General features: G+C 42.8%; 1 protein-coding gene across 3 annotated transcripts in view; it reads left to right on the plus strand.

Annotated features, from left to right (window-relative positions):
• Positions 1-24,643, plus strand: part of GAK (cyclin G associated kinase) — a 126,462-nt gene that overhangs the window by 93,593 nt on the left and 8,226 nt on the right. For all 3 annotated transcript variants that reach the window (XM_006259256.4, XM_019490721.2, XM_059724549.1), the window contains 6 exons: positions 2,880-3,050; positions 9,815-9,952; positions 10,348-10,467; positions 18,320-18,538; positions 21,248-21,396; positions 23,771-23,947. In XM_006259256.4, the coding sequence (XP_006259318.2) occupies positions 2,880-3,050; positions 9,815-9,952; positions 10,348-10,467; positions 18,320-18,538; positions 21,248-21,396; positions 23,771-23,947 (974 nt within the window). The remainder of the gene's footprint in view (positions 1-2,879; positions 3,051-9,814; positions 9,953-10,347; positions 10,468-18,319; positions 18,539-21,247; positions 21,397-23,770; positions 23,948-24,643) is intronic.

Genomic DNA, 24,643 nt, shown 5'->3' on the forward strand with positions numbered 1-24,643 from the left:
CATCCTCCTGGTGTGGTTGTCTAATACCCCTACTACCAAGTCCCTTTCCCCCCTGACCCCCTTTGTATTCTGACCCACAGTATCTCAGTTTGCCCCTCTTCCGATTCCATCTTGATTATTGAAGATGCGTATTGCTCCTTAACATGGAGAGCGATGCCCCTTGGCACTTTTTCCCCACTCTGTCTCATCTGCACAGCCTATAACCCTACGGTGGGACCCTACCCACAAGGTTTCTGTTAACCCAACCAGGTTGAAGTCTGTTTGCAAGCAGGAGTGAGTTCCTCCTGCTTGTTCCCCATGCTCCTAGCATTAGTATGGAGACACCTAAGCCCCCCAATGGGTGCCCTTGGTACCCCCCCCTTCCTTGCATTGGTTTTTTTTTTTTTTACCAGTGTAAAAAACATTTTACTACATGTTGTCTGTTTCCTGTGACTGGATTAGTTGCTTTGTACCATTTAATAGCTTTATAACACGGTTCAAGTTTTACAGGGAAGGGAGCTTTATTTATTTTTTTAAGCTATTAAAAATATGACACTGGCAATGCTTTTTTTCCACACAGTTAGAATTTGGAAATACAGCTTTAGTTCGCAAAATTTACTGTGCTTAAAATATTAATACCAAAAATGAAATCTTGCTGTCTCGTATACAAGAATCAAAAGTTTTTAAAAAAATATTACTCTTCTCTTGATCTATGCATCTAAAACTTGTATGTTGCCAGAAGAGATGCTTTCTTCCAGAGTATGGAGGAGTTTTGGTTAAAAACAGCTGACTTCTTACTGTGCGTCTTGCACTTGCTTAGTCATTCTCCCTTCTGACCAAGATCCCCTGGAAGTGTCGCTAGCACAGGACGAACACAGCATTAAAAAGATGCTAGATGTTATTCATCTGAAATGCGTTGACTGTGTATCTGGATGCGACTTTGGCTAGTTGTCACATCTTGATCTTTGCCATTCAGCATCTATTAAAATCAAGCTGAACAGACACTATACTATCAGACTGTGCTAAACGTTGCCAGCTGGTGAGTTTCGTAACCAGCTTTATTGTAGTAGATGTTCCATTCATCTTTTTCAAGAGGAGCAAGAGGACTAGGATTTACTAGATCAGTAGTGACCTTTTAGTGCCATGGGCCAGATTGGGGGATGCCACACACCAGGATTGTCCCTGTGCTGCTGGATTGGGACCTTGCACTCTCTCTCTCAGCCCTCTACCACTGGATCTGGGCCCTGTGTTGCCTCCAGCCAGCCCTTGTGTGCCTGGGTCAGATCCTGGGTTTCCTCTATGGGCTGATCTAGCATGGTATCTAGCCTGTAGGGATCCCCACAGCTCCTGCCACAGTTTAGCAGCAGGGGAGTGGCAATTGCTGCTACTGTTCCCCTGTCACCTACTTTTCAGATCCATGGGGACCCCTGTGGGCCAGATCTGGCATGCCTTCACAAGCTGGTTCTGGCCTGCAGGCTGGGGTTTGAGCACCTCTGTACTGAAAAGTTCCTGATGTGAAGAGTAGAATTTCTCCAACCTTATTGTAATGTTAAGTCATCATTTCTGTATTCTTTCAGTTTCAGTAGTCAGTTAGTCAGTGTTGTTGTATGTTGATGATGGGACATTAATTAAAGCATTTGGTTTAAATACCCAAAAGCCAGAAAATGTAGATGAAAAGCTGAATCCTTTGATGCTGATCTATTTAAGTATATGCTACAGTCAGGGTAACTTAAGCAATTGCTGAAATGTGTGTAACTTCTTTTTCTTTATCGTTCGTTTATTTTACTGTGGTCACTGGAAAAAAAAAATCAAATTTAGCTTTAGCATTTTCTTGCATTGCTGTGCATCTATAAAAATATAATCAGTGCAACTCACCCTTTGATTGTGTCTGCTAAGGATAAAAGTGAAAAATGCTAATAAATTCTTATGCTGATGGACTTGAGTTTATAGCTTCAGAAAAAGAAGGAAAGAGTAGCGTGGTGTCTCTGATCAGTTCCAGGAACGCTTCTATTGACTAACTTGCATGTTGTCCTCTTAAACCTGTTTTAATATAGGGAATTCTATGTCTGTGCTGAAGTAAATGGTAGCTGGGAGGCTGGTATGCATGCACATGTAGACACACATGCATGGGCACATTGATTCCAGGTTTATGGTGTTGTAAAGTGTTTTAGTATCCTGTGTGGTTTATAATCATGTTACATAAAGAGACATCAGGGCAGGATTATCGCTCTACCTGCGTCTCTTAGCTCTTGAGGCTTTGACCCATGAGGGCAGGAGTAATGGGGCAAAGCCTGAGCCACGGTTTCTGCAGACCGCCACATGTAACCCTGTGTTGAGTATAAATATTGTTCCGATTAGTTCTTGATAGTGACCAGTAAAAGAGCTTCCTACTAGAAACTGGGTTTTTTTTGCTCCAGTTTTTGCATCAATCTATCAAATTTTCTGTCTTCAAGGATCAGGAGCTGCTGTCTTGTCACTGATTTCTTTTTAGAATGTCCTCCTAATGTGAAGTTTTAGTCTTAAATAATGCTGTTCTGAAATAAGTGATATAAATTTGAGGGACTGGTTTATGTGGAGAGAAGTAGCAGTGTGTTTGACTTCATTCAGTGTCAGTAAGGATTTATATTTAAAGGGATAATAGTTTCTTTGGGTTGTGATTGGATACAATCAGCTGCCTGTGTAATAGCATGTAAGTACCGTAGCATGTAAGTACCAGCGCGTGGGTTCAGGGACAGACTTGAAACGTTGCCAGAAAATAAATACTCAAAGGCAGCTTCAACTGACACCCATGGCCTCACCTTATTGCCTTTGTCTAAAAGGGTGTTAATTTTTATCCTGTGCGAGTTATTTGTAATAGCATTGGACGTCAGGATAATTTGTTTTCTGCCTTTTTCCTTTAGCTGATCCGTTTGACCCATTCAAAATGTCATCAGGTTCTGAAAATCCAACCCTGACTGGCCCCGATCTCTTTGGCGACTTCCTTAATCCAAATGCAGCATCCTCATCCCGTACATTTCCCTCCACACACAGCGCACCACCTCCTTCTTCTAGTTCAGACTTCTTAAATTTAGGTAAGTGCACTCTTGACATTTTCTGTAACTGTTTCTGTGACTTCACTGTGTTTGGGGTATTTGTTTCCCAGCTCAGTCGAGGTGGATTAGACACTAACAGATCTTCTTATCTGGTTGCTAATTTTAATAAGATGCATGTTCCTGGTGTATAAATACACATGTCCAAGTAGTGAGGATTCCTATATAATGTCACTTCATTAAGCCTTGGTATCGGAGTTTTGCTTGCGCTGGTAACCTTCTGCTAATCCTGTGATTTTAATTTTTCTGTGGGAGATGGGACAGAGAATAAACAAAGCTTTGTGTTTTTCTATTTCATTAAATTGCTTAGATTGCTAAAGGTAAATGTGATTTTATATTTATATTTTAATGAGGTTCTTGGCATCTTTGAAAGACCATAAGAGAAGAAGTAGGAGTGATTTAGGAAACAATTGATTTGCTGAATGTATACTTAAACCTTTCAGAGTCAATGCTTTTGTCCCAAAAGAATAGTTATAGAATGTATTATATAATACTTTAGAGATCATCTTGTCCATCTGATTTTTTTTAATCTAAGTGCTGTAGGTAAATACGACAAACAAGACCTGTAAGATTTAGAGTTGCTATGAAATTATAAGAGTCAAAATTTTGTCTAGCTCTGAACCAACTGTGTAGTTGGAATAATAAAAGATAACACCCCAAGAAATCCTTGTCTTCTGAAATTATAGTCAAAAGACAAATACATAATAATATTAATTGCAAGTAAGGGGGAAAGGGGGAATTATAATACTAACTATTAATGGCTCTTCAACTAGTGTTAAAAGTAATTTGTCTTCCGGAAACTAATTTAATAGCATTTCTCAATTTTAGATCCTTACATTTGGTAACAAATTTAGATTTTTCTCTCTAGTGAATTTAGGTTCTTTACTTAATGCAAAAAGTCATTTTTTAAATTTTTAAGATCTGAATCAACTCAGACTGCAGAAATAAGACCACCATACCCTTGAAATTCGCTGGGTGTCAAACATGGCCTGCATAGCCTCTCTATCCAGCTTGCTGAATTACTGGCAGGCCACTGGTAATGAGGGGACATGACTGGGCGGGGAGTAACGGGTTGCAGAATCTGGGACCTTTGGGCCCTTGGTAGAGAGAGTGATCAGCAGCAAGGTGAGCAAGAACTGACACAGCCCCAGTCGCTTCCATTTACTTTTCCTGTTTTCATAGCCCTATTTCCCTGGCCTCTGGTCTCTGTTGCATACCCTGTTCTGGAACTGGAGCTGCTGCTGTGGCATGGGACATGCAGCAATAGCTCCAGCATGGGGCATGAGGTGGAGGCCAGAGCCACTGCTACATGCTTCTGGCCTGAGCTGGAGCTGCTGCCACTGCTGCTGCCACTTCTTTGTACCCCACAGGGAGCCCCCCAGATCAGATCTGGCCTGCGGCACAAGGTGAACGCAATACCCATGGGCTAAATAAAGCTAAAAAGAATCTTTGGTCTGGTTGTTACGGATGGCACCCACATTCTTGGAATCTTGATGCAGATATAATTTCAGAGAATAGGATGAGAAATATTTACCCATAGTATAGAAATATTTTTTGCTTAAAAAAAAAAAGGGGGGGGGTGTGGAAGGTTGAGGGGAATAAGTCTTTTGAATGATATTCTGTGTTAACCACCCTGCAAAATGTTCTGGCAGTTACACCTTCAGATAAACTAAATCAGTGTTTCCCAAATCTTGTAGGTTTCTGCCCTATTATAGGGAAGTTGGTCAGTTTCATGGTCCTTCTCCCCCACCCCACTTCCCTTGTTGATGATTGCCACAGATTTTCCTTGGCAAGGGGAATTGGTGTCAGGAGAAGTGATGGTACTGGCTGAAGTAGGGGGCCCGCATGATGATAATTCGTAGTGAGGGAAGCAGTGGTGATGACTGATATAGGATGTGGTGCAAGAGTGGGTGAAATAGGGCAGTGTTGTTGATTTGCCACTGATCTGCTCCCACTCAGGAACCTTTTGCTCCCCCTCTGGGCACAATATCCTGAACTAAACTGTGTTATTGAAATATGTAAATACCTGTATCATGTTCAAACCTATATAAAATACTGTGAACTCTATTTTAAATATGTGAACATCTCTGTTAAAGGTGGTGCCAGTCCAAGGAGCAGAATTCAGAAGACCTCAGTTTTTTGTTTCTGGGTCTAGGGCTGATTTGATTTAATGACTTCAAGCTCTGTCCCAGTTTCTGTAGCCATGAGGCTAATGTACTTGGCCACCTTTTGTAAAGTAGTTTGATTCTTGTGCATGATGAGCTGTATAAAGAACTTGGCTACTCCTGTTTTAAATTTTATAATTGACAAGACTGAAGCAACTTGAATCTGCTCTGACATAAAACCAATATTATGCCACATCCCTTGGGCAATATCAAATACAAAGAAAGGCCACACACAGTTTTGTTTTTTCCCTTAAAGTTTCATTTAAGGGTATGTTGATTACCCCAACGTTTTGCCTGTTGATTTATTTATATTTACACATGTAATGGTCACATTGGTGTAATCAATCAGTAGGAAGAAAAAGGCACTGTGTAAAGCTGTAATCTTAAGTAACTTGGCCCAGTTTAGAGGTAAATTACCTCCAAAAGAAACCTGGGTGGAGTTTTTCCCAAGTTGTTTCATCCATCTGCTTCTATTCCTAGGCAGCAGTTCCTAACAGCTTAGGTATTCCCTTCTTTTAAGTGTGCCTCCTAGGTAGAGATAGCTGACACCTATCCATTCCTTTATTCTGGTATAACTTGCATCTGTACACAAACACCATTAAGATGCCATGGTGAAATTTACATCCGTCTTTACCCTTAATGGAGTTTTCAAAGATGCTACTTTCTGAAAGTGTCACTTTGTTTTAGGGATTTGTGGGGACAGCTTGCATTTTTCAGAACAGGAGCTAAGTATAGTAACTAGTGGTATCTGTAGAGGGTGGGGATAATGAATAAAACAATAGATGGATAGTTTACCAGGGGTCATTCTCTCCTGGGAAAGGTAGGAAATGGCAGTGCCTCAGGTTCATCAAGTTGGACAGGAGATTAGTCTTTGTAACCAAATTGATTTCTACCCCCTTCCCCCACCTATTGTTTTTACTTTGTACCTCTTTTTTTTCTTTTTCACTTAATGCATCTTCTTTCCAAATAAATGTATAAGTCATTTGGGATAGGAACCAACTTATAGCTATGAATGTTTGTACAGTGCTCAGCATAGCAGGGTCCTACTCCTAAATTGGGTCACTGTCAATAATAGAGATACCTAGAATCTTTTTAAGTCCTTCTTGGCTCTCAATTTTATCATGTTGATTAAACAGGAGCTTAATAAATACACATCAGAAAATGTTTGTGTGCAAAGGTGTTGCAAACATGCAGTTATCAGTTTTCTTGCACTCAGTAGCTTTTACTTCCTCAAAGATCATACTAGACAGTAGGGCTGTGCAAAGCTTTGGTAGCTGATTTGATTCGGAGTAGATTTGGCCTATTTTGGGGACAGAATGTCTGAATGCAAATCGAATTGGAAGACCAAGTAAAAGCTCTGAATCAATTTGGAAAAACTTCAGAGAGAAATTCAGCTGATTCACAGATTCAGCCATAGACTAAACAGGCAGCTGCTACAGCTGCCTCTAGCTGGTAAGTCTGGGGTTAGGAGTGGGGGGGGGGGAAGGGGCATGGGGGAGGGAGGGATTGGGGCTGGGACAAGCTGCCCGCCAGGGCAGGGGGGCACGTTACTTGGGGAGGGGGTGCAGGAGCTAGGAGTGGGGCTCTGGCCTGCTGCCGCTTGCCTGAGCGGGGTGGGATGTGGGCACGGCTCGCTCCGGGTGGAAGGGGGCAACTGGCAGTAGGGCTGTTCCTAGCGCTGATGTGGGCATGGCAGCGCTGGGAGTGGGAACTATGCCCTGCTGCCGCCCAGAGTGAACCGGGCCTGCGTTGATTCATGGAGCCGCCCCAGCTCCCAGCTGAATTGATCTGGGCATTGGGGAATCGAACTGGCTCAGGGTGAACCAAGTAATTTTGAGAGTCTGTATTTGAGGACCTAAAATGGGATGTAATTTTTATGTTTTTCTTTCATCCCCCCCCCCCCCCCCCCCCGACATGTAACTTGTATCAGGAAATAGACTGAAGAAACAACTTTTTTCCCCTCTGTCTTCCCTGCCATACCATGGGCTCTCCAGGGCTGAATGCTCATGACTGCATGCATCATTCATCCTCTCCTTCCAGCTCCAAAGCTGGGGATTTAACCCTGTCACAGCCACTGCTAAATTGTCACAGCTGCTACAGAGCAGCCAAAAGCTGATGTCAAAGTAAAGCTTGAGCTGGAAAGAGGTGAGTGTTACCAAGTTCCCTGCCTGTGCTGAGAAAGCAGTCCAGCCCTGGCAGCCATTCCAGCACCCCATGCCTCTTCTGGTGTGGAAATCAGCCTCCTTACTTAAACATGCACCCTGATTTTTGGGTGGCTAAATTTGGGGAAAAGGTGAATAGTATGCAAGTAAATACAATAATCACATCTGAAAGTAGAGTTCATGAATTAGTACAGACACACACAGCTTGGTCAGTACTGAGCAATGAAGATTATTTTTTCTGTTTAATAGGAAGTTGCACAACAGCGTATTTCTTCACAAAAATATAATGCCCAGTAGTAAATGCCCAGCTGAGCTATTTATTGCTGGATAACACAAAGCTGTGTGGTGATTAAACTATCTTGTGGGACTACTGCACCTGTCTTTACTAGTTGCAGTCACTGACCCCATAACAAGGTCTGCATTGGATCACTTGGCATGTTACCTATCCAAACAATTACAACTGTTACGATTTTACTTAAAATACTTGAAAGTATTTTCAAGTTTCTATCCTATATCAACTGTCTTCCTTCACTTTTTTACTTATTAAAAAGAAAACATTTCAGATTTTTTTCTAGAACTAAGAGATGACATTCAGTTTAGTATCGAAAACTACAGATTTTAGCTTGTGCTGTGAAGCTAGCCATGTTTAAACACAGCTGAGTCATGGTTTTGAAAGTCATGTAATACATGTGTTAAGGAGTTGTGTTTTGCAAACACTGTCGAACTGAATTGAAAAACAGTAGCTTTGACGTTAGCTTCAAGTTGTCAGCTTGAGAATTACTTGAATCCTGGTAAATGTTTTAACCTGTTATTTTAACATCATTTTAAAAGGTTTCTATCCATGTGAGGGGGAAAAATCCTATTTAGCATGCATATAAAGCACTACTGATTCAGTATAATTTTAGACATGTTTGGTTTCTTTATCACCCTTGCAAGCCAAAAAAAGAGGGTTTTCCCTTTTTGTTAACTTATATTCTCCTCTTCAATGATTAAAATAATGAAATTATTCTTTGGGACTCCTGCTGTTTTTGGCAGCAAATCAGTACTATGCAAGCATTGAATATCCAGCACTAGTAGGATGAAGGGTTGTAGCTTGTCCTTCTTTAGATTTGTCTTCTAAGAAAAAGATTTTTTAAAACATTTATCTGAAGTGAAGCCAGCATTACCTGAAGCATGCATTTCTGGTCCTAGTTATGCATTAATGTTAATAAAAAATATAGGAATACTAAAATTATTATAGTGCTGTTCTTCTAGGTGAAGTGAGAGGTGTGATTAATGTAACAAGCAAAGCCCACTGTGCTAAGAAAACATAGAGTGGCATACAAGTGATCTAAGACGGAAGTGTAAGGGAAGAGAATCTTTCTTAGCAAAGGGCATGGGGAAATCATGGTCAAGGTACTGTCACCGTGCAGGGCATGATGCAAGTCTAGTAAGTGTTTCTGAACTGAGAAGCAATTTTAAGCTTATTGAGTTGATAGCAGGGTCGGTATTCATTAAAATTACCCACAGTTTTGAGATGAATGAATTCCACCATTGGAGTGGCCATGGGACATCAGCAGAAATGGTGAGCCAGGAGAACCTGAGTGAGAGAGAACAACTTCATACAGCGATGAGGAAGGTCCCAGACAACTTCTCGCATCATCCTAAACAAATCTCTTGATTCACAGGAAAATGTTGTTGTCCTCTGTGGTTAAAGACTTCTTAAGTGGATGACACAATTTTAAGTAAACCTATATTGTGAGACATTGTGCCTAGGCCTTAATAAATTAGTCTCATTTTAGGCAGTTGCATGGTATAATCTGTTTGCTGCCAATTTGTAATCTGACCTCCAAGCTCATGTGTAACAATGGGTATGAGGCACTGACTTGTATTGAGTGATTACTTTCAGGGTCAAAAGATGCAAGGATGCTGTAATGGGCCATGGTCGTACAATTCAAACTGTCCTGAAATTCAGCAGCAGAGAGTGGATGCAGGGTGTTTATAGCTGGGGTTTTGTCTTGGGCCTATCTTTATAAAAGATAGAAGAAAATCATGTTTTGAAGTGTTTGCACTCCAATGTGCTAGACTGCAGACTATGAAAATAAATACATCTCTTCCAGACAAAAGGACATGAGGTAATTGCTTCCATGCGCTCCGCTGAGTTTTATAGTATAGCATGTGGCTCCAAAACAGCAATACTTCAGGAAAGTAACCACCTCCAGCAAAGTGTTTTAAATTAAACTCAGAGTTGCAGTTTAATGTCTTCATTGAGCAAAACCCTTCCGGGAAGTAATTGTCAGTAATCGAAACTATGCAGCGATTCTTAAGTAGATTAAGAATTCCCCAACTGAAAATCCAAATAGCAGTCCTGTTAGTGCTCTTACCATAAAATATAATCATCACTGTGTTGTTTAATTTTCCATTATGAATTATTTTCTAGGAAATCTGACACCAGAGCCAGCTAAGATAACTTCCTCTGCAAGTCACCCAGACCTTTTGGGTGGATGGGACTCCTGGGCTGATTCCTCAGCTGCTGCCAGTGTGGCTTCACAACAACCAAAGAAGTCTGCATTTGAAGGTATTCTGAAATAAAACATACAGTGCATTTTTAGTACCCTGGAGACTGAATGTTTACTTGCTTGCCTATCATTCTAGCCTCTTGAAACTGTGGGGTCACTGTAAGCCTCTTGCTTATTAAATAATGATATTCAGGGACTCACAACTTCAACTACTTTGGAAGGTGTGCTACATTTTTTTAACTTAATGAAAAACAAAAGAATAAGGTAATGCAGATTTTTTTACAACACTTGATTAGCCATAGATATGATAAATAAGAAACAATGCAACATCAGAGATTTTGAAGATGATTTTTGGGTTGATGTGCTTGGTCATGGAAATAGTACTTTTCTGTCATCCTTTTAAACCTGTCATCTCTACCCTGTATAAAACTTCCTCTCTGTTTTTATTACACAGGCCAAGCTCTTACTACAGGAAGCCAGTCAAGTGTGTCTTCAGGTCTATCTCTCACCCAAGCACAATCTCAAAATTTTGACCCTTTTGCTGACCTGGCTAACCTTAGATCTGGTCTTCCAGGTAACTTTCAAATTTTTTTTTTCAAAGGTATAATAAGAATGTAACTCATATTTTTCCCCCCCACACTCTTCATGCCCCACCATGACTTTAAATAACAGGATTGGAGGAAATATTTGCATGGATAACATGAACTTCCACAATTACTTTTATAAAGAAGTATGGTTTTAAAACAGTTTGAAAGTAATGTAAGTTTGTAATGCTTCAGTCTCTGAAGGGGTTTAAAATTTAATGGTCTAGAGCTTAAGTCTAAGTGGCGCAGGGAGAATAGAGGTGTCTTAGAAATAGAGGTGTCTGTTGTTCAGGGAGAAATCAATTGGATCTGGCCATATGAAATACCAGCTGTTTTGGAAGAATGCATGGAAGAAAGCCTTCATATTCCTGAATCGTCATGTATGTGTAAGAAAAGGAGGAAGTTGAGAGCTGTAAGAACTCAGGATGGGGAGAATGATTCTGATCAGGAGGGTCAGGCAGGACCAAGACTGTTCTCCAACTCAATTAAGTGGAATCAATGGAGGGCAAGTGAGAGCTGGTGGAAGACGAAGGGTGCAGGCTAAAAACAGGAGGAAAGGTCAAGCCAGTAAATGCATTCTTCTGTTTCAAGAGGTGTAGTGAAAAAGTAAGATAGATGGTAGTGGGCGAGTTAAAGGGTTGATCTTTGAGACCTGAGAATCATACTGCAGCCTTATGTGCTGCTGGAGAGAGGAGAACAACTGAAGGGTGCAAGGCTGGAAGTTGAGAGGTAAGAAATCTGTGTTAGGATCAGTACTTTAATTCATGGGGTGACCTCCTCCTCCTTTTTTTCTCCTGTATTGTCTGTATGTTCCATAACCCTTATCCCTTGGTAAAATGTTTGCTAACTCACTTTCCTCTAAAGAAAACTCCAGTGTTCCTTTCCCATCTTGTACTGAATCAGCATCCAGTTATCAAGGGTTTCCATCCTGCTGGGTTATCTCAGCCTCCAGTGTGGACTCTTGGTGGTTTTTTTGTTTTTTTTTGTTTTTGCTGATTTGTTTTTTTGCTGAAGTCTCAGTAGCTCTAGATTACTCTCATGTGCAGTTCCCTTCAAATCTTCCCAACAAGATTAGGGAGCCAACTCAAACTCCTGTAAGAAAACAGAGACTTGTCTGCTGGCAGCACAGCTTATTTTCAGAACGCTGTCTTTTCAAGAAGAGATGCAAGCAAGCTTTATTTGTCTCAGAAATTGATGGAGCTTGAAGTATAGCTTGTTCTGGTATTTTGTTTGTCCTCAGCTTTCACTGAAGATGTGACACCCCTCCCCCCCCCCTCTTCTGTTGCATAATAGTATTCCTGCCATAGAGTGAAAATAAAGGTTTGGTTACAAGATCAGAATACTCTAGGGCAATTTGGTTGTGAACTTGCTGTGTCAGCTACTCTATAGTAACTACCCAGGTACGCTCTTATCCCACAGTAAGTATGAAGAAGTTTTGCCCCTCAGTGAAAGTAGAACACATTGTACTGCATTTGCTGCGAGATAAAACTATGCATATAGGCAGTTACTGCAGAACGGATGACTTAACTACAAGGTAAGTAAGCTAGGCTATGAACTTGCAGCAACTTATTTGTGCAGCTATAACTTGAATATAATCTGTAGTTGTAGCAGTCAGAGTAGGGTTCAGTTCATCCTGTTCTACTGCAAATGCAGGACTAATTGCTAAGAGGCGATATGCAGAGGCACAATGTCAGGAACTGCAAGTTTTCCTCTCCCCTGGAGGAGTTTGAAAGTCAGTCTGTGTTGCAGCTGATGTGCCCAGAGCCCCTTACCTCTGTAAACTGGAGATGCTTCTGCTCTTATTTTGTTTCTATTGGGGAAACAAGCTGTTGTACAAATCTACCATGTCTGGTACTTCATCAGCTTTGCTTTAGACAGCTCCTATGTTCACTGGAGCAAAAGGATTGGATGCACGTGTGCGCTGGAAAGTTGAGAAAATATTGCTGATTAACCACTAGATAATGCAGATGAGGCAGAAAATACCTGGAGTGGGGGAACAGACTAATTTGGAATTGGGTTTACACTATTTTAACCTTTACCTTGCTTCATTACCTTGCCAGGTTAATATCATTCAGTTAACACTTTTTTGTTTTATTCCCTTAAACCATTCTCATTAAACTACCCGTGTGCCAAAAAACTGACTGAATTAGATTCTTACACACCTTCTCTTTTAGTTGCTTTGTCACTTAATCGGTTTTAGTGGTTCAGATTATGCCTGCCCCCCCCCCCCCCCCCCCCCCCCCGCTTCTGCACCAGTATAATTTTAGCAGTTTTAATACGGATGCTTCTGTTTTGCACTGGTGTGTGAGATGCTAATCTATATATGCACCCAATTCTGAGATTGGGTTACTTTGCACTCAGTACAAGACTTAAAGGCAGGAGAACTGGTTGTGCTTTGCCTTTTTGGTAGGTGCACAACTGTCAGCTGCTTCAGAGCTGTTTCAATTTTGTCAATTGCCAGAAGTTCAAAGAAGAAGCTGAAACACCTGGGGATTGCTTGAGCGCACACGTGCTTTGGGCATACTTTGTACCATGGAGCCTGAAGAGGTGGCAACACAAAGTTCTCTCACCTGAGAATTATCAATATGTTGGGGAAATTCACAGCTCAGGTTTATGGCTGCCTTGTTACAATAGAGCACCCCAAACAGATTCTTTGCCCCAATATCATCTATCAGCCCAATGGATCACAGCACCAGGGAGGGGAATGGAGTGATTGGGCTGAGTTCCCTTCCCCAGCCTGATCCTAGTTCTGGTGAGGGCAACTCAGCTGGGCTGCTTTGAAACTCTTGAAACATTTCAACTGCCCTCGGTTTGTTTTGAGACTGTTTCGAAGCCCTTCATTTTGTTTTGATTTCGCTGTTTCAAGCTTGAAATGAGTTGACGCAGTGTAGAAACGAAACAGCTGGCAAAATTTCGCACAGCCCTACTAATTAGTTGTATAGAAAAAAAATTGATACAGACTAGTTTGGCATCTACAACTGATTTGCATGGTTGTCACTAGAAGGTCTCTGGATGTTTGTGTCTCATTAGACTATTTGCCTCTTTTTTCTCCCTTTGTTGCCTTCACTATGAATATTTGTCAAGTGATTGAATACACTGTGAGAAAAATTAGCCTTGTTTAAACCAATAATAAAAAACAGTGCCTTCTCTTCCTTTTGTAATGTCTTAAATCTTTAATTTTGAAAACCTCTTGGTGTATGCACATGTCAAGCACTAAGGTATTTCAGATGAATTGCTTAATGCAGGGCATCCTTAGAAAACTCTACAGTTCACCTGTCCAGCAAAATATTTGCTCACTAACTCTTTATCTGGATGGTGTAGATGCAACATGAATCTGAGGTTTCACACTCCTAATAAAAGGACCCAATGCAGTTAGGGTTTGGTGTTAGGATAATGATTCTTTGTACCCTCAAGTCCTGATCCAACACCAGTTGAACCCATCCACTAGAGGTCTTTCACTGACTTCATTGGGATTTGGATGTAGTCCTTAGTGTCTCCTTTGGACAGTCTTAAACTCTGTGATTCATTAGGCAATGGCCAGTTGTCACCATAATGTTTAAACTTCTTGGCATTTTCAGGCTTAGAATTGATGATAGGAAAGAAAGTACAGGGCTTCAAGTCTTATCTCACTGTTTCAGACACTTGATACCCTTTGTTCACAGTAATAAATGTCCAGAAATATATAGTAGTAATTTGTTTGGTTTTTATTAGACTGAAAACTTTCCTTAATTTTGTAACTAATGGACTAACACTAGCATAATGGTAGCATTTAGTACTAGTGACAAAGAAATGACAGTTTTGGTTGAAAAGGGGAAATATAGGAAGAAGTTATTAGTGGAGTCCCTTAAGGTTCAATCTTAACAGTGATCTTATTTCATATTTTGTCTTGGCATAAAAAATAGGAGAGTGCAGACTACACATGGGGGAGGCCATAAATACAGAGGAGCATCCAGTTATCTGATCTTGAGGTTTGGAGGAATAGAAATAGAGTGAAATTTATACTTTTTTTTTTTAATTATTATTATTTTTTTACTATAAATTAAGAACTCATCAGTTGGGGGGAAAACTGAGGAGGTGAGATTTTAGTTGATTGCAGGATGACTGTCACCCATGCACTGGGTCATAAAAAGAGTAAATGCAACCCTTGGGTGTATCAGGAAAGGTATTTCCAGTTGATGTGAAGAAGCATTAATGCCATGTATGAAGCACTGGTGAGACCTCAACTGAAATACTGTATTCTCTTTTGGTCATCTGTGTTCAAGAAAGATGAATTCAAACTAAAACAAGTGAGGGGCAAGGATTTCTTAGGGTGATAACTTTTTTACTGAACCATCTGTGAGTTGGGCTAAAGTTAGATAAGCTTTTGAATATAAAATCTGAGGAAGAATGCCTTAAATGTGAAAGCTTGTCTAACTTTAGCCCAACTACATAGTTGGTCCAGTGTGATGTCTCATAATTTCTGGACCGCTATGGCTATACCATCACTCTTACACAACTAAAACAGGTACAGAGGAAAGTTGCTAGGAAGCATAACAGAGCCTATTAAATGAGGAGAGGCTAGAAGACCTTGGCTTGTTCACCCTAGTAAAAGAAGGCTGAGACAGGATTGTTGACTATAAATACTTGTAAAGGGCTTAGCACCGGGGAGGAGGAATAAGTATTTAAACTAAAGGAAAAGGTTGGCACAAGAACAAATGAGTATAAATTGGCCATGAATAAATGCAGAGCCCTCTTTCATCTGATTTTCTTTCTCCCTCCTCTTGTACTTGAATGTCCAAATTTTTAACTTTTCTGTAGAGGCAATATGCAAGGCAAATGTGGAGGAAAATGGGGCAAGCCCATGTTTTTACCTACAGTTGGCTCAAAACTTTCAGGAGGAAGTAGTTTTTCTTTTTTGCATATGTGTAAATGGGGTTCTCCTCAGAGTAGATGGCCCCGTACACATTCTTATTTGTAGATGAGCTTAGCCCTAGGGCCTTTCGCTGATTAGTTGTGATCAAAAGCCCAAGTGAGTGCTCATGTGGACAACACCTTCTGAAGAACTCCAGTTACTGGTAATTTCCTTCTCATAGGGATGTTGTCTCCTCCTTTCAAAATATTAAAGTATCATGCTGCATTTAAATTCAGATAGGAAACTGCTTTTCAACAAAATGGGCACGAGCACATTGGAGCACACTTTTTCCCCCTCTCCCTCCTGGATTAAAATAGACTCACTGGTCCAGAGGCTGGATCAAGGGCCTGATCTTGCTGTATGGTGCTCAGTCACTATGCATGGCACTGGCCTGGCTGGACCCCCATACCTGTGCACAGGGCCGGCGCAGCAGGAGTGCCAATCCAGCCTGGTTTTTTTGCGGCATATTAATATGCTGTGGTGCACACCCTTTGGAAATCACTGCTCCAGTGCCTGTTACACTGGTAATATGCCAGTTGCTGAAGCAACTTGCTTTCTAGAAATCTTCTTGAAGATTGAGTCCATGGAGGCAGTGCAGGGGAGGATTGGCTTCAAGTATAAATCCCTTGCTTGTCATCCTGACTGAAACAAAGGACCAGGTGCTTAATGTGCAGGTTCAGCCTCTCACCAATATGCATGGTTTGCACTGACAAAAGAGCAGGGAAGAGGGCTTTCCCTTTCTCTACAAGGGAGTAAAAAATAGATGAATCTAAGGGCCATGGGTGACTGGTATCTCCTGAGTCTAGGGGGGCACAACTTGTGGGCAGGCCCAGGGGTGGGCCAAAAGCCCCATATCTGCTCCTATACTTCTGTGCCATGGCTTAGTGCTCTTCCCCACCTCAACACACTGCTAGCCCGCACAACAAAAAAACTGCACTGACCTGAGTGGTGCTGTGTTGGGGGTCAATCTCAGGGGGAGGGGGGGGGTATCACATCCCCCCCCCCCCCCCAACCAGTCACCTGTGCTAAGAGCTAGCTGTTTTTACCACAATTTCTCTCCCAGGCCTGGTTCAATATATTTTTCCTCCTATGTAGACCAGTATTTCTTAACCAGGGTGCCTGGGTACCCTGGGCTGCTTTGAGATGCTTTTAAGGGTGCTGTGGGGGTGCCACACAATATTAGTACTGTTACGTGTGCAAACTTAATTGATAAGATAATCCCAGAGATTTCAGATAGAAGTCAGTAGTGTCAAAACAATCTTTCCCATTATGATCTTTTTGATTTCTTTGCAACAGAAGAATTGCTCTGTTACTTTTCCAGTCAAAAATCAAGTGAAAACTAAGAGCTGGTATTTTCCAAGGGATGCCTTCAGTCTAGTGTGGGTGAGAACCTCTGATTGACCCTTACTAATATTAGTCTTCAAAGCCATTTATTCTTCTCTGAAAACTTTTTTTAATATAAAAACTGAGAAATGAAAGAAGGCTGGAGAGAATACTTTTTAATGTGACTGACTTCAAAGCACACCTTTTCTTCAACATGAGTGGTTTCTCAGCACCCATCTTATAATTATTAGTGTAATAAGTTGGTAGTGAAATCTATTGCATCTCTGAATAGGTTTTCTAGACAGCATGTGCATTCAGTGGATCAGACAAGGATTTAGCATTGGTCATAGAACTGAATGAGTGGCAAGGTTAGGGAAGCTGAAGAATTTTTGAAACAGTAATTAATTTCTAGACTTCCACATCCAAGTTATCTGTGGTTCTTTGAAACTCTTGTCAAGAGATTTATTTTCAGACTTGTTTTACACATTCTTCAGATTGCAGAGCTGCTCACTAAACCCAAGAGGGCAGATGTGGTTACCCTTATTAGTCTGAGAACACACAGAAGGTAGGGCAGGGTGGAACCAGTTAATCTTTAAGGTGCCACCCTGCCCTACTAGCCTAAAACAAGTGGGGAGGATATCTAGAATAGAAATGAGTTGAATCTGTTAGTAGAAATTAGGGATGTAAGAGGTGTGACATGGTAATTTATACTATTTAATGTTTACTGTTTACCTCCCAGCCTGCTGTCTGGGGAACAGCTCTGGCATGGGTTGACCAGGTGGCAGCATAGATCTGGGCTATAGCATTGCACAGCTGCTGTGACAGGGAGGTAACTAGAGGTTGCCTGGCTCCGCTCCCCCCAGGTAGAGTTGTGCAGCAGAACTGGCAGGACTTAAATAGGAGCAAGTGCAGTGGCAGGCTGCCATCAGGTGCCATAGGGGTGGGCTGCATGCAGCCAGGCCCTCCTCTTCCCCACTCCATAGCAGGGGCTTCACAGGGGCCTCTGCCTGCCTGGACAGCTATGCTGCACCCAGGTGATGCCTCTAGCCTGCGAGTACCTGGAGCCCAAGGTAGTACCTCGCTCCTGCTCACCTGTCCCCAGGACTCTGGCAGCTAACATTCGGAAAGCACCTGTGGCGACTCTCTGAGCCTGGGGGCACTTAGTGGATGGACATGCTGTACAAGATTGCACCCAAGACATCCACCTGTGGGCTGAGCACCCTCTGCTAGGAGCTGTGGCACCAAGGCAAGGCCTCAGCTGAGTGGAAGGGGCACAACCTGCCTGCATCTGGGCAAGGAAGGGAAGGGACTGCATTGCCACTGCCCTGACACTGGGCAGCACCAAGCTGGTGATCCTGCCAGACCCTATATCCTGTGTTTCTCCTGCTGCTGGCATCACTGCCTGCCCACTCCTGCACACTCAGTGTGAAGCCTGCTGTGGCCAGGGGCTTCAGTCCCAGCTGGTGGCAGCTCTCCTGCAAATCACCCTCAGTCCTGGCTCCCTGTGTCATCCTGCCCTTCTGCTGTGGAACTATTTAACTGATAGAAGAAGTTAAATGGGTAATTTTTAAAATGTATAAAACATTTCTATTAGGGATGTATATAAGATTCATGTCAACCGTTTTTAGGTTCTTCCAGTGGCAGTTTCTCACCTGGTGGATTTGCTCAGAAGTCTGCTCCTTCTCAGAAACCAGGCAGTGGTCAGTGGCAAAAGAACAAGCCACAAACTACTGGTACTTCATGGCAGCCCCAGGCTAAACCCAGTGCCCAGGCTAAGCCCAACTATACAGTGAACTTCAGTGTTATTGGAGGGCGTGAAGAAAGAGGTATTAGAACTCCTTGTTTTGGTAAGTGCTGTTTCCTGAAATTATAGCTATCATTCATTATGTATGAAATTCTTGGGCTATCTCCTACCTACCAGCTTGCCCTTATGTTTTTATGAAAACTGAAAAGAAAATCTCTGAAAGATTACTTTTAGTGCTGTTAAAGACTTTATAGTTGTATGTATTGAATTACCTCTAATAGTAACATGAATTAAATAAGCAGTAGTTTAAAATCCATTTTTCGATTGTTCCTTGTAGTCTCTCCAAACTTGCTAGCAGACATTAACACAACAAGGAAGCCAGCTTGTCAGAATGTGTTCAGTAAGTAAGAGTGGGAAATACTCTGGCTCACCTAGTGAGGCAGCTTTATTCTTAAACCACTGACAACATTGCTTGCTCTCAAGCGACCTGAATCCTTGTACTTGGATTTATTAGATGTTTCTTCACATCATTGTGGTTTGGATGGCTTGAAAGTGCTGTCCTAAATGTTTAGACCAGGGGCGGGAAAAATATGGCCTGAAGGCTGCATCTAGCCTGCCAGGCCATTCTATACAGTCTGTGGGGCCCCTACAAATTTTACAAAATTAATATCCATCTGCCCGGGCTGCCTATCAAAGATGACAAGGCACCAGGGGCAGTAGGATCCAGGGAAAGCTGGTGGCAGGATCCAGCAGCCATAGCAAGGCCAGCCCTGCCCCCCACCCCCAGCTAGAAGCTTCTGCTTAGCACAGGTTTCTGGCCTGAAACCCTGGGGCTGTTCCTGCTTCACTCCACTGGAGAGGGAAACTTGGAGAAGAACAGAGGGAGGGGAGTACCACAGGCAATCAACCCAGTCCTCATGGCTGGGCCAGCTCCCTTGGTCCTGGCACTGCAGCTGGGGAGCCACATGGTGCCAGAGCACATGGAGGGGGTGAGGAGAATGGCGGCAGGCAGGGAAGAGGGGAATGGCAATAGCAGGCGGCAGACAAGTGGCAACAAGCAGGCGTGTGGGATCCGTGCCAGTATCCTGGGGCCAGTGCCAGCAGGGGCCCAGAGTGGGGCGGCAGGAGCACAGGGCTTGCACTGGCAGGAGCTCTGGAGCTGGGCCAGGTTGTGCCAGCAGGGAAAGGGGGGAGCTGGCCTGGCTCTAGAGCCCCTGTGGACTTGGGCTTCACGCTTCTGCCACTCCACTCTAGGCCCTGCCGGTGCTGGCCCCAGGCCACTGGCATGGACCTTGTTCTCCTGCCTGTGCACCTGCTCGCTGCCAGTCCCCCACCTGCTGCTGCCATTTCCCTACTTCCCAGCCTGCCACCATTCTCCCTACCCTCTGCCCACTGTTCTGGCACCATGTGATTCCTGGCTGCAACACTGGCCACAGGACTTGGAAGGCGCTAGCCTGGCCCCTGTGATTCTTGGCTGGTTTTGCTGCACTGGCTGGCCTGGGCTAGCTCCTGCTGCATCCTGCTGTCTCAGGCATACTGCTGGGACGTGGTGCTGGAGTGGCAAGCTGGGGGAGATGGGGAAGGGGAAGCGGCAGGAGAAGGGCAATGATGGCAGACGGGAGGGGGAAGTGGTAGCAAGCGGGAGCACAGGGCCTGTGCCAGTGCCAGGAGTGGCGGGAGCACAGAGCCCAGGCTTAGAGGAGCGCTGGCAGGGCCTCTGCCTGCCACAGGGGGAGATCTGTAGGCAAACCCTTCCCCTCCACACATGCCACAACCCCCCCAGCCACACTTCCCCCCCCCCCCCCACCCCATACCTACCTACACCCTATATTCCCCCCCCCAATACAAGAGTAAGACATACTTTTAAGCTATTATACAATTGCTTCTGTGTACACTACACAAACACCTAAATCAGGACAAAATATTTTTTGAAATGAAATTAATGTTGTAGTACACGATTGGTTTTTAGAATATAATTTGGTATCTTTCTGGTTCTGAGATGGCAAACCCCCTTGCTGAAAGGAGTACTTCTGAGTGCAAAGGGAGGGACTTTTAGTGACAAAGGTCAGGGGCTGGGGGGTGGGACAGGACTTCCAGTCCCAAGATGGTGACCAGGGGGTGGGGCACCTGTTAAGGGGTGGGGTTACCCTTGTGGCCCTTGATGGCTTGCCAGAATTTGGTAAGCGGCTCTCCACCCAAAATAATTGCCCACCCCTGGTTTAGACTGAATCTGTAAATCCAAAATATCTCTTTGGGGGGGAGAGAGGCAATGAGGTGATTTTTAGCTCACTTGTCCTGAAGGCAGCCTGCAATACACCTTTTGTCCTATTTTTTTGTGTAGTATTAATTGCTAGGTTCAATGGCTCTTTCAGAAGGATGTCTTCCCTTTGGTAACAAATTTTATGGTATAGTGATATATCCTAGATTACCCTCCTAGTTTGGGGTCTAGCTGTGGCTGTATGGAGCTAATGTGTGAAGCTTACAGCACGCTGATTTGCCCTTCTAGAAAGCCTGTGAGGGTCTTGGATGTCCTGTAAAAAAGGAACAAAATTTAGGGAAATCTAATTCCATCACCTAATCTCTTCACCCCCGCCTCCCAAATTGGTCAGAGTTTTCCCTACCCATGAACACTGCTGTACTACTGCATTCCTCAAATTGTAGCTGAGGATTATGATCATGTTTGAAACTTTACTTTCAGATGCACTTCATTTTCAGCCATGACTTCCATCTCAGGGCAGTATGCTTACCACCTTTGCCACAGCAGGATGCCCAGTAAATGTCTTTATCACTTTTTTCCCCTTCTGTTGTATAGGACAAAAGCCAAAAGTTTCAGAAAATGATTTTGAGGATCTGTTGTCCAATCAAGGATTTTCATCTAAATCAGATAGAAAAGGACCAAAGACCATTGCTGAAATGAGAAAGCAAGAAATGTCCAAAGATATGGATCCCCTAAAATTAAAGGTTTGATATTTAATAGAGTAACTGTGATTTTTCAAATGTACTTCTACCCTGTTGTCTCTTAGCAATGTTGATAGTGGAGCAAGGAGGAATACACTGAAGGATGAAACCTTGAGTAGCAGAATAGTGGGAAAAACTAAGGAAAATTTACATATATATCTTTCAGTGGTGGGAAAGAACTTAAAAGGAATTTAACTTTTCATCACATCATTGTATATGCTGATTTGATTAGCCTGAGCAAGTATGCTTGAGTGAAATCCTATGTAGGGGAGAGAAACTTGTTGAGGACAGAGGGTTTCAGATGCCAGGGCTGGTAAAATCATCAAGTGTGGGTGAAAATTTTAAAGGAACAAAGAAGAATGTTGTGCAGTGGATGTTACTGCACAGGCCATCTCCACCAAAAGAGGTGGTCAGCACTCCTAGAAAGGATTCATAAGAAATGGCTGTAAAAGGATTCCAAAAAGTCCAATTGATAGATGGATGAAAAAAAGAAAGCAGTGAGCAGAAATGCATGAACAGAGTCAAACATGGAATATAGAGCAAGAAGACTGAGGATAAAAAGGTTCTGAGGAACAGAATTACCAATGTAACAACCAAAAACCAACTAAATAGAAGCAATAACCAGTTCCAACATGCTAGACTCTTACTTAGACTTACATTAGATGTAAACTTGTTTTGTTGTTTTTTTTCTTCACTAAGTAGTAGGAAAAGATCTTTTGGCTTCTGAATAAAAATTCACAAGCCAAAAAGTATCTCTCCAGTTCCCTATGAGCATGAATGTTGTTGGCACAGTATAGGATAGGGTGATGGGGCCCACAGGACTGTATCATACGGACATGAGCTTACCCAGTCTTTACACACAGCTGTAGTTCCTCAATTCTTGCCTGCCACATCTTGATGTCAAACTAGTTATTGTTGACATATATATAGCCGAAGTAAACTCTTAAGAAGTGGGTCCGGATCTTCTTTGGGGCTCCAACCTTCCTTACACCCCATCCTAGCACCACTCTGTTGGTAACATGTCATTGCCACCCTTGTTCTCTATGGGTGGTAGTCTTCAGTCCAATTTGCAAAGAAAAATGGTGTCTAACTTAAAGATGGAGCAGGACCCAGGCAAGTCTTGTCAAGTAGAATCCTTGCTCCTACACATTGAGCCTGCCAGTCAGGAAGTGGCTCAGTACTGGGCTTGTGGGTCTTACTTCACTGCCCAAGCCTCCGTGAAGAAGTTAGTTGGAATAAAGAAGAAAACAGGCAGGCCCTCCAGGCCTGCTACCACCTGCAGCTGGGCACTTCTATGTCTGTTCAGGAACGATCTTAGCAGCACCTGCCACCTTCCCTGGTGCATCAGGGTAGTCCTCCCACCCTCCACTACCATGCTTCTAGCGATCCTGAAGCCTGACTCTCTTGCCAGTTATCTGTTGCTGGTAGCGAGCCCTCAGCTCCCCCTTCCCTCTGGTTTCTGGGGCTTTAAAGCAATAAAAGAAAAAAACCAAAAGTAAACAATTGTGCAGTGTGGTGCTGGCAGTTCTGATGGCCAATTCCTCTGGCCCATCTTCCTGTTGGTGTTTACTGCCTTCCCGTTGCCCCAGCTTCCTTTAAACTGTTGGAGCCCCTCTGGGCTCCTGGGACTTAACTTTCTCAGCCCCACTCCCTCTGGAGCTGTCCAGCAAGCATTTGTCTCTCTCTCCCTCAGCACTGGCAGCGGGCCAGCAAACCCCCATGCTGCCTTGGGCAAGGCAGCACTTGATCCAGCAGCTGCTCATGAACTGGGCTGGTCCCCTCTTGCTCCCCATCATGGGTTCCAGCTGTCAGTGATTCTTCCCTCTCTGCAAACTTGGAGGGGTTTGTTTTTATTTCTTTACAAATGCCAGCTACTAATTTTAAGTTACCAGCACTAGTATTAGTAGAAAAAATGGATGATAATTTTGTAACATGAAGATTACCACACTACTTGGCTATAGCTCAAGATGGTATACTGACTGAAATCAAGTCAGTGAATTACTCAAATTGATTCAAATCTAGTGCAAAATGAGAGATCTTTTGCACATAATTTTTAGGAACTTCAGTTTTTGAATGGTTTGCAATTCCTGTAATATCTAAATTAAGAACTACTTACAAGCCAGCTAGCTTTCCAGTGGCAGTTATGAAAGCCAGAGATGACAACCCAACAACAAGGATTGCTAGCTACATGGTCAGCTGATTTAAGAGCACATTTGAAAAGTTCTCTGGAAATTTTTTTCAAACCAATGCAGTTAGGCCAAACTTTATATCCTTGCACAAAGTAATGGGAGAGGAATATTATCTACAAGCAGATTTAAAGTGCCCTTTACCCCCAAGTGGTATTCAGTTAACATTTTTTTTTCTAATTTCTTTCTAGATTCTAGAATGGATTGAGGGAAAGGAGAGAAATATAAGGGCTCTGATATCCACTCTTCACACAGTTCTTTGGGAAGGTGAGAATAGGTGGAAGCCAGTGAGCATAGCTGATCTAGTTACCCCTGAACAAGTAAAGAAGTACTACAGGAGAGCAGTACTTGTAGTTCATCCAGATAAGGTAAGTAATATTGGTTATGTTCAAGGCTATTTCTGAAATAGTTATTGACAATTGGAAATCTACGGTGTTAAAAGGAAAATCAGCAAAGCATACTGATCACTGACAAACCCATTCAAACACTGCAAACTCTTAATGGGGGAAGGTTTTTATATGGTCTGAGACCAATAGGCTACGTGTAGTAAAACCAAGTTTTAACTTCATGTCACTTTGTTTTGGAGAAGTACTTTTCCACTAAACAATTATTTGTGCTGAATTCTGGGGATCTTTCAGATGACAGCATCCAACCATGGAGGTTAGATGAAAGGAAAAGGTCCCCAGTAGGTGATCTGAACAGTGGTGGCTGCAGTATCTACATACCACCCTTTCTGTGGCCAATCAGGATTGGAATAGCCTCTTCCCTTCACAAAGGAGGACTAAGAACTACTTTGACCATTGCTTCACGTTATTTGTTGTTGGACTGTTATCCTGATGAACTGCTTTCACTCTTTTCTCCATATTCTGGGTCTTGTCTTCTGAATTTGGCACACTGCTATCCTTGGACAGTACACAGTCTCTCAAATTTACTTTCAGTTTGCACCTTCAAGACAGGCGAAGTATCTCATTTCAGCTGTCGGCAAGAGTATGTACTGATGACACTAGGCAGTTTGCACCTCTCAGGGCCTCGGTTCTAGGCTGTATACATATACAGAAGGGTGA

The sequence above is a fragment of the Alligator mississippiensis genome, chromosome 3, assembly GCF_030867095.1.
Source record: "Alligator mississippiensis isolate rAllMis1 chromosome 3, rAllMis1, whole genome shotgun sequence".
Lineage (NCBI taxonomy): Eukaryota > Metazoa > Chordata > Crocodylia > Alligatoridae > Alligator > Alligator mississippiensis.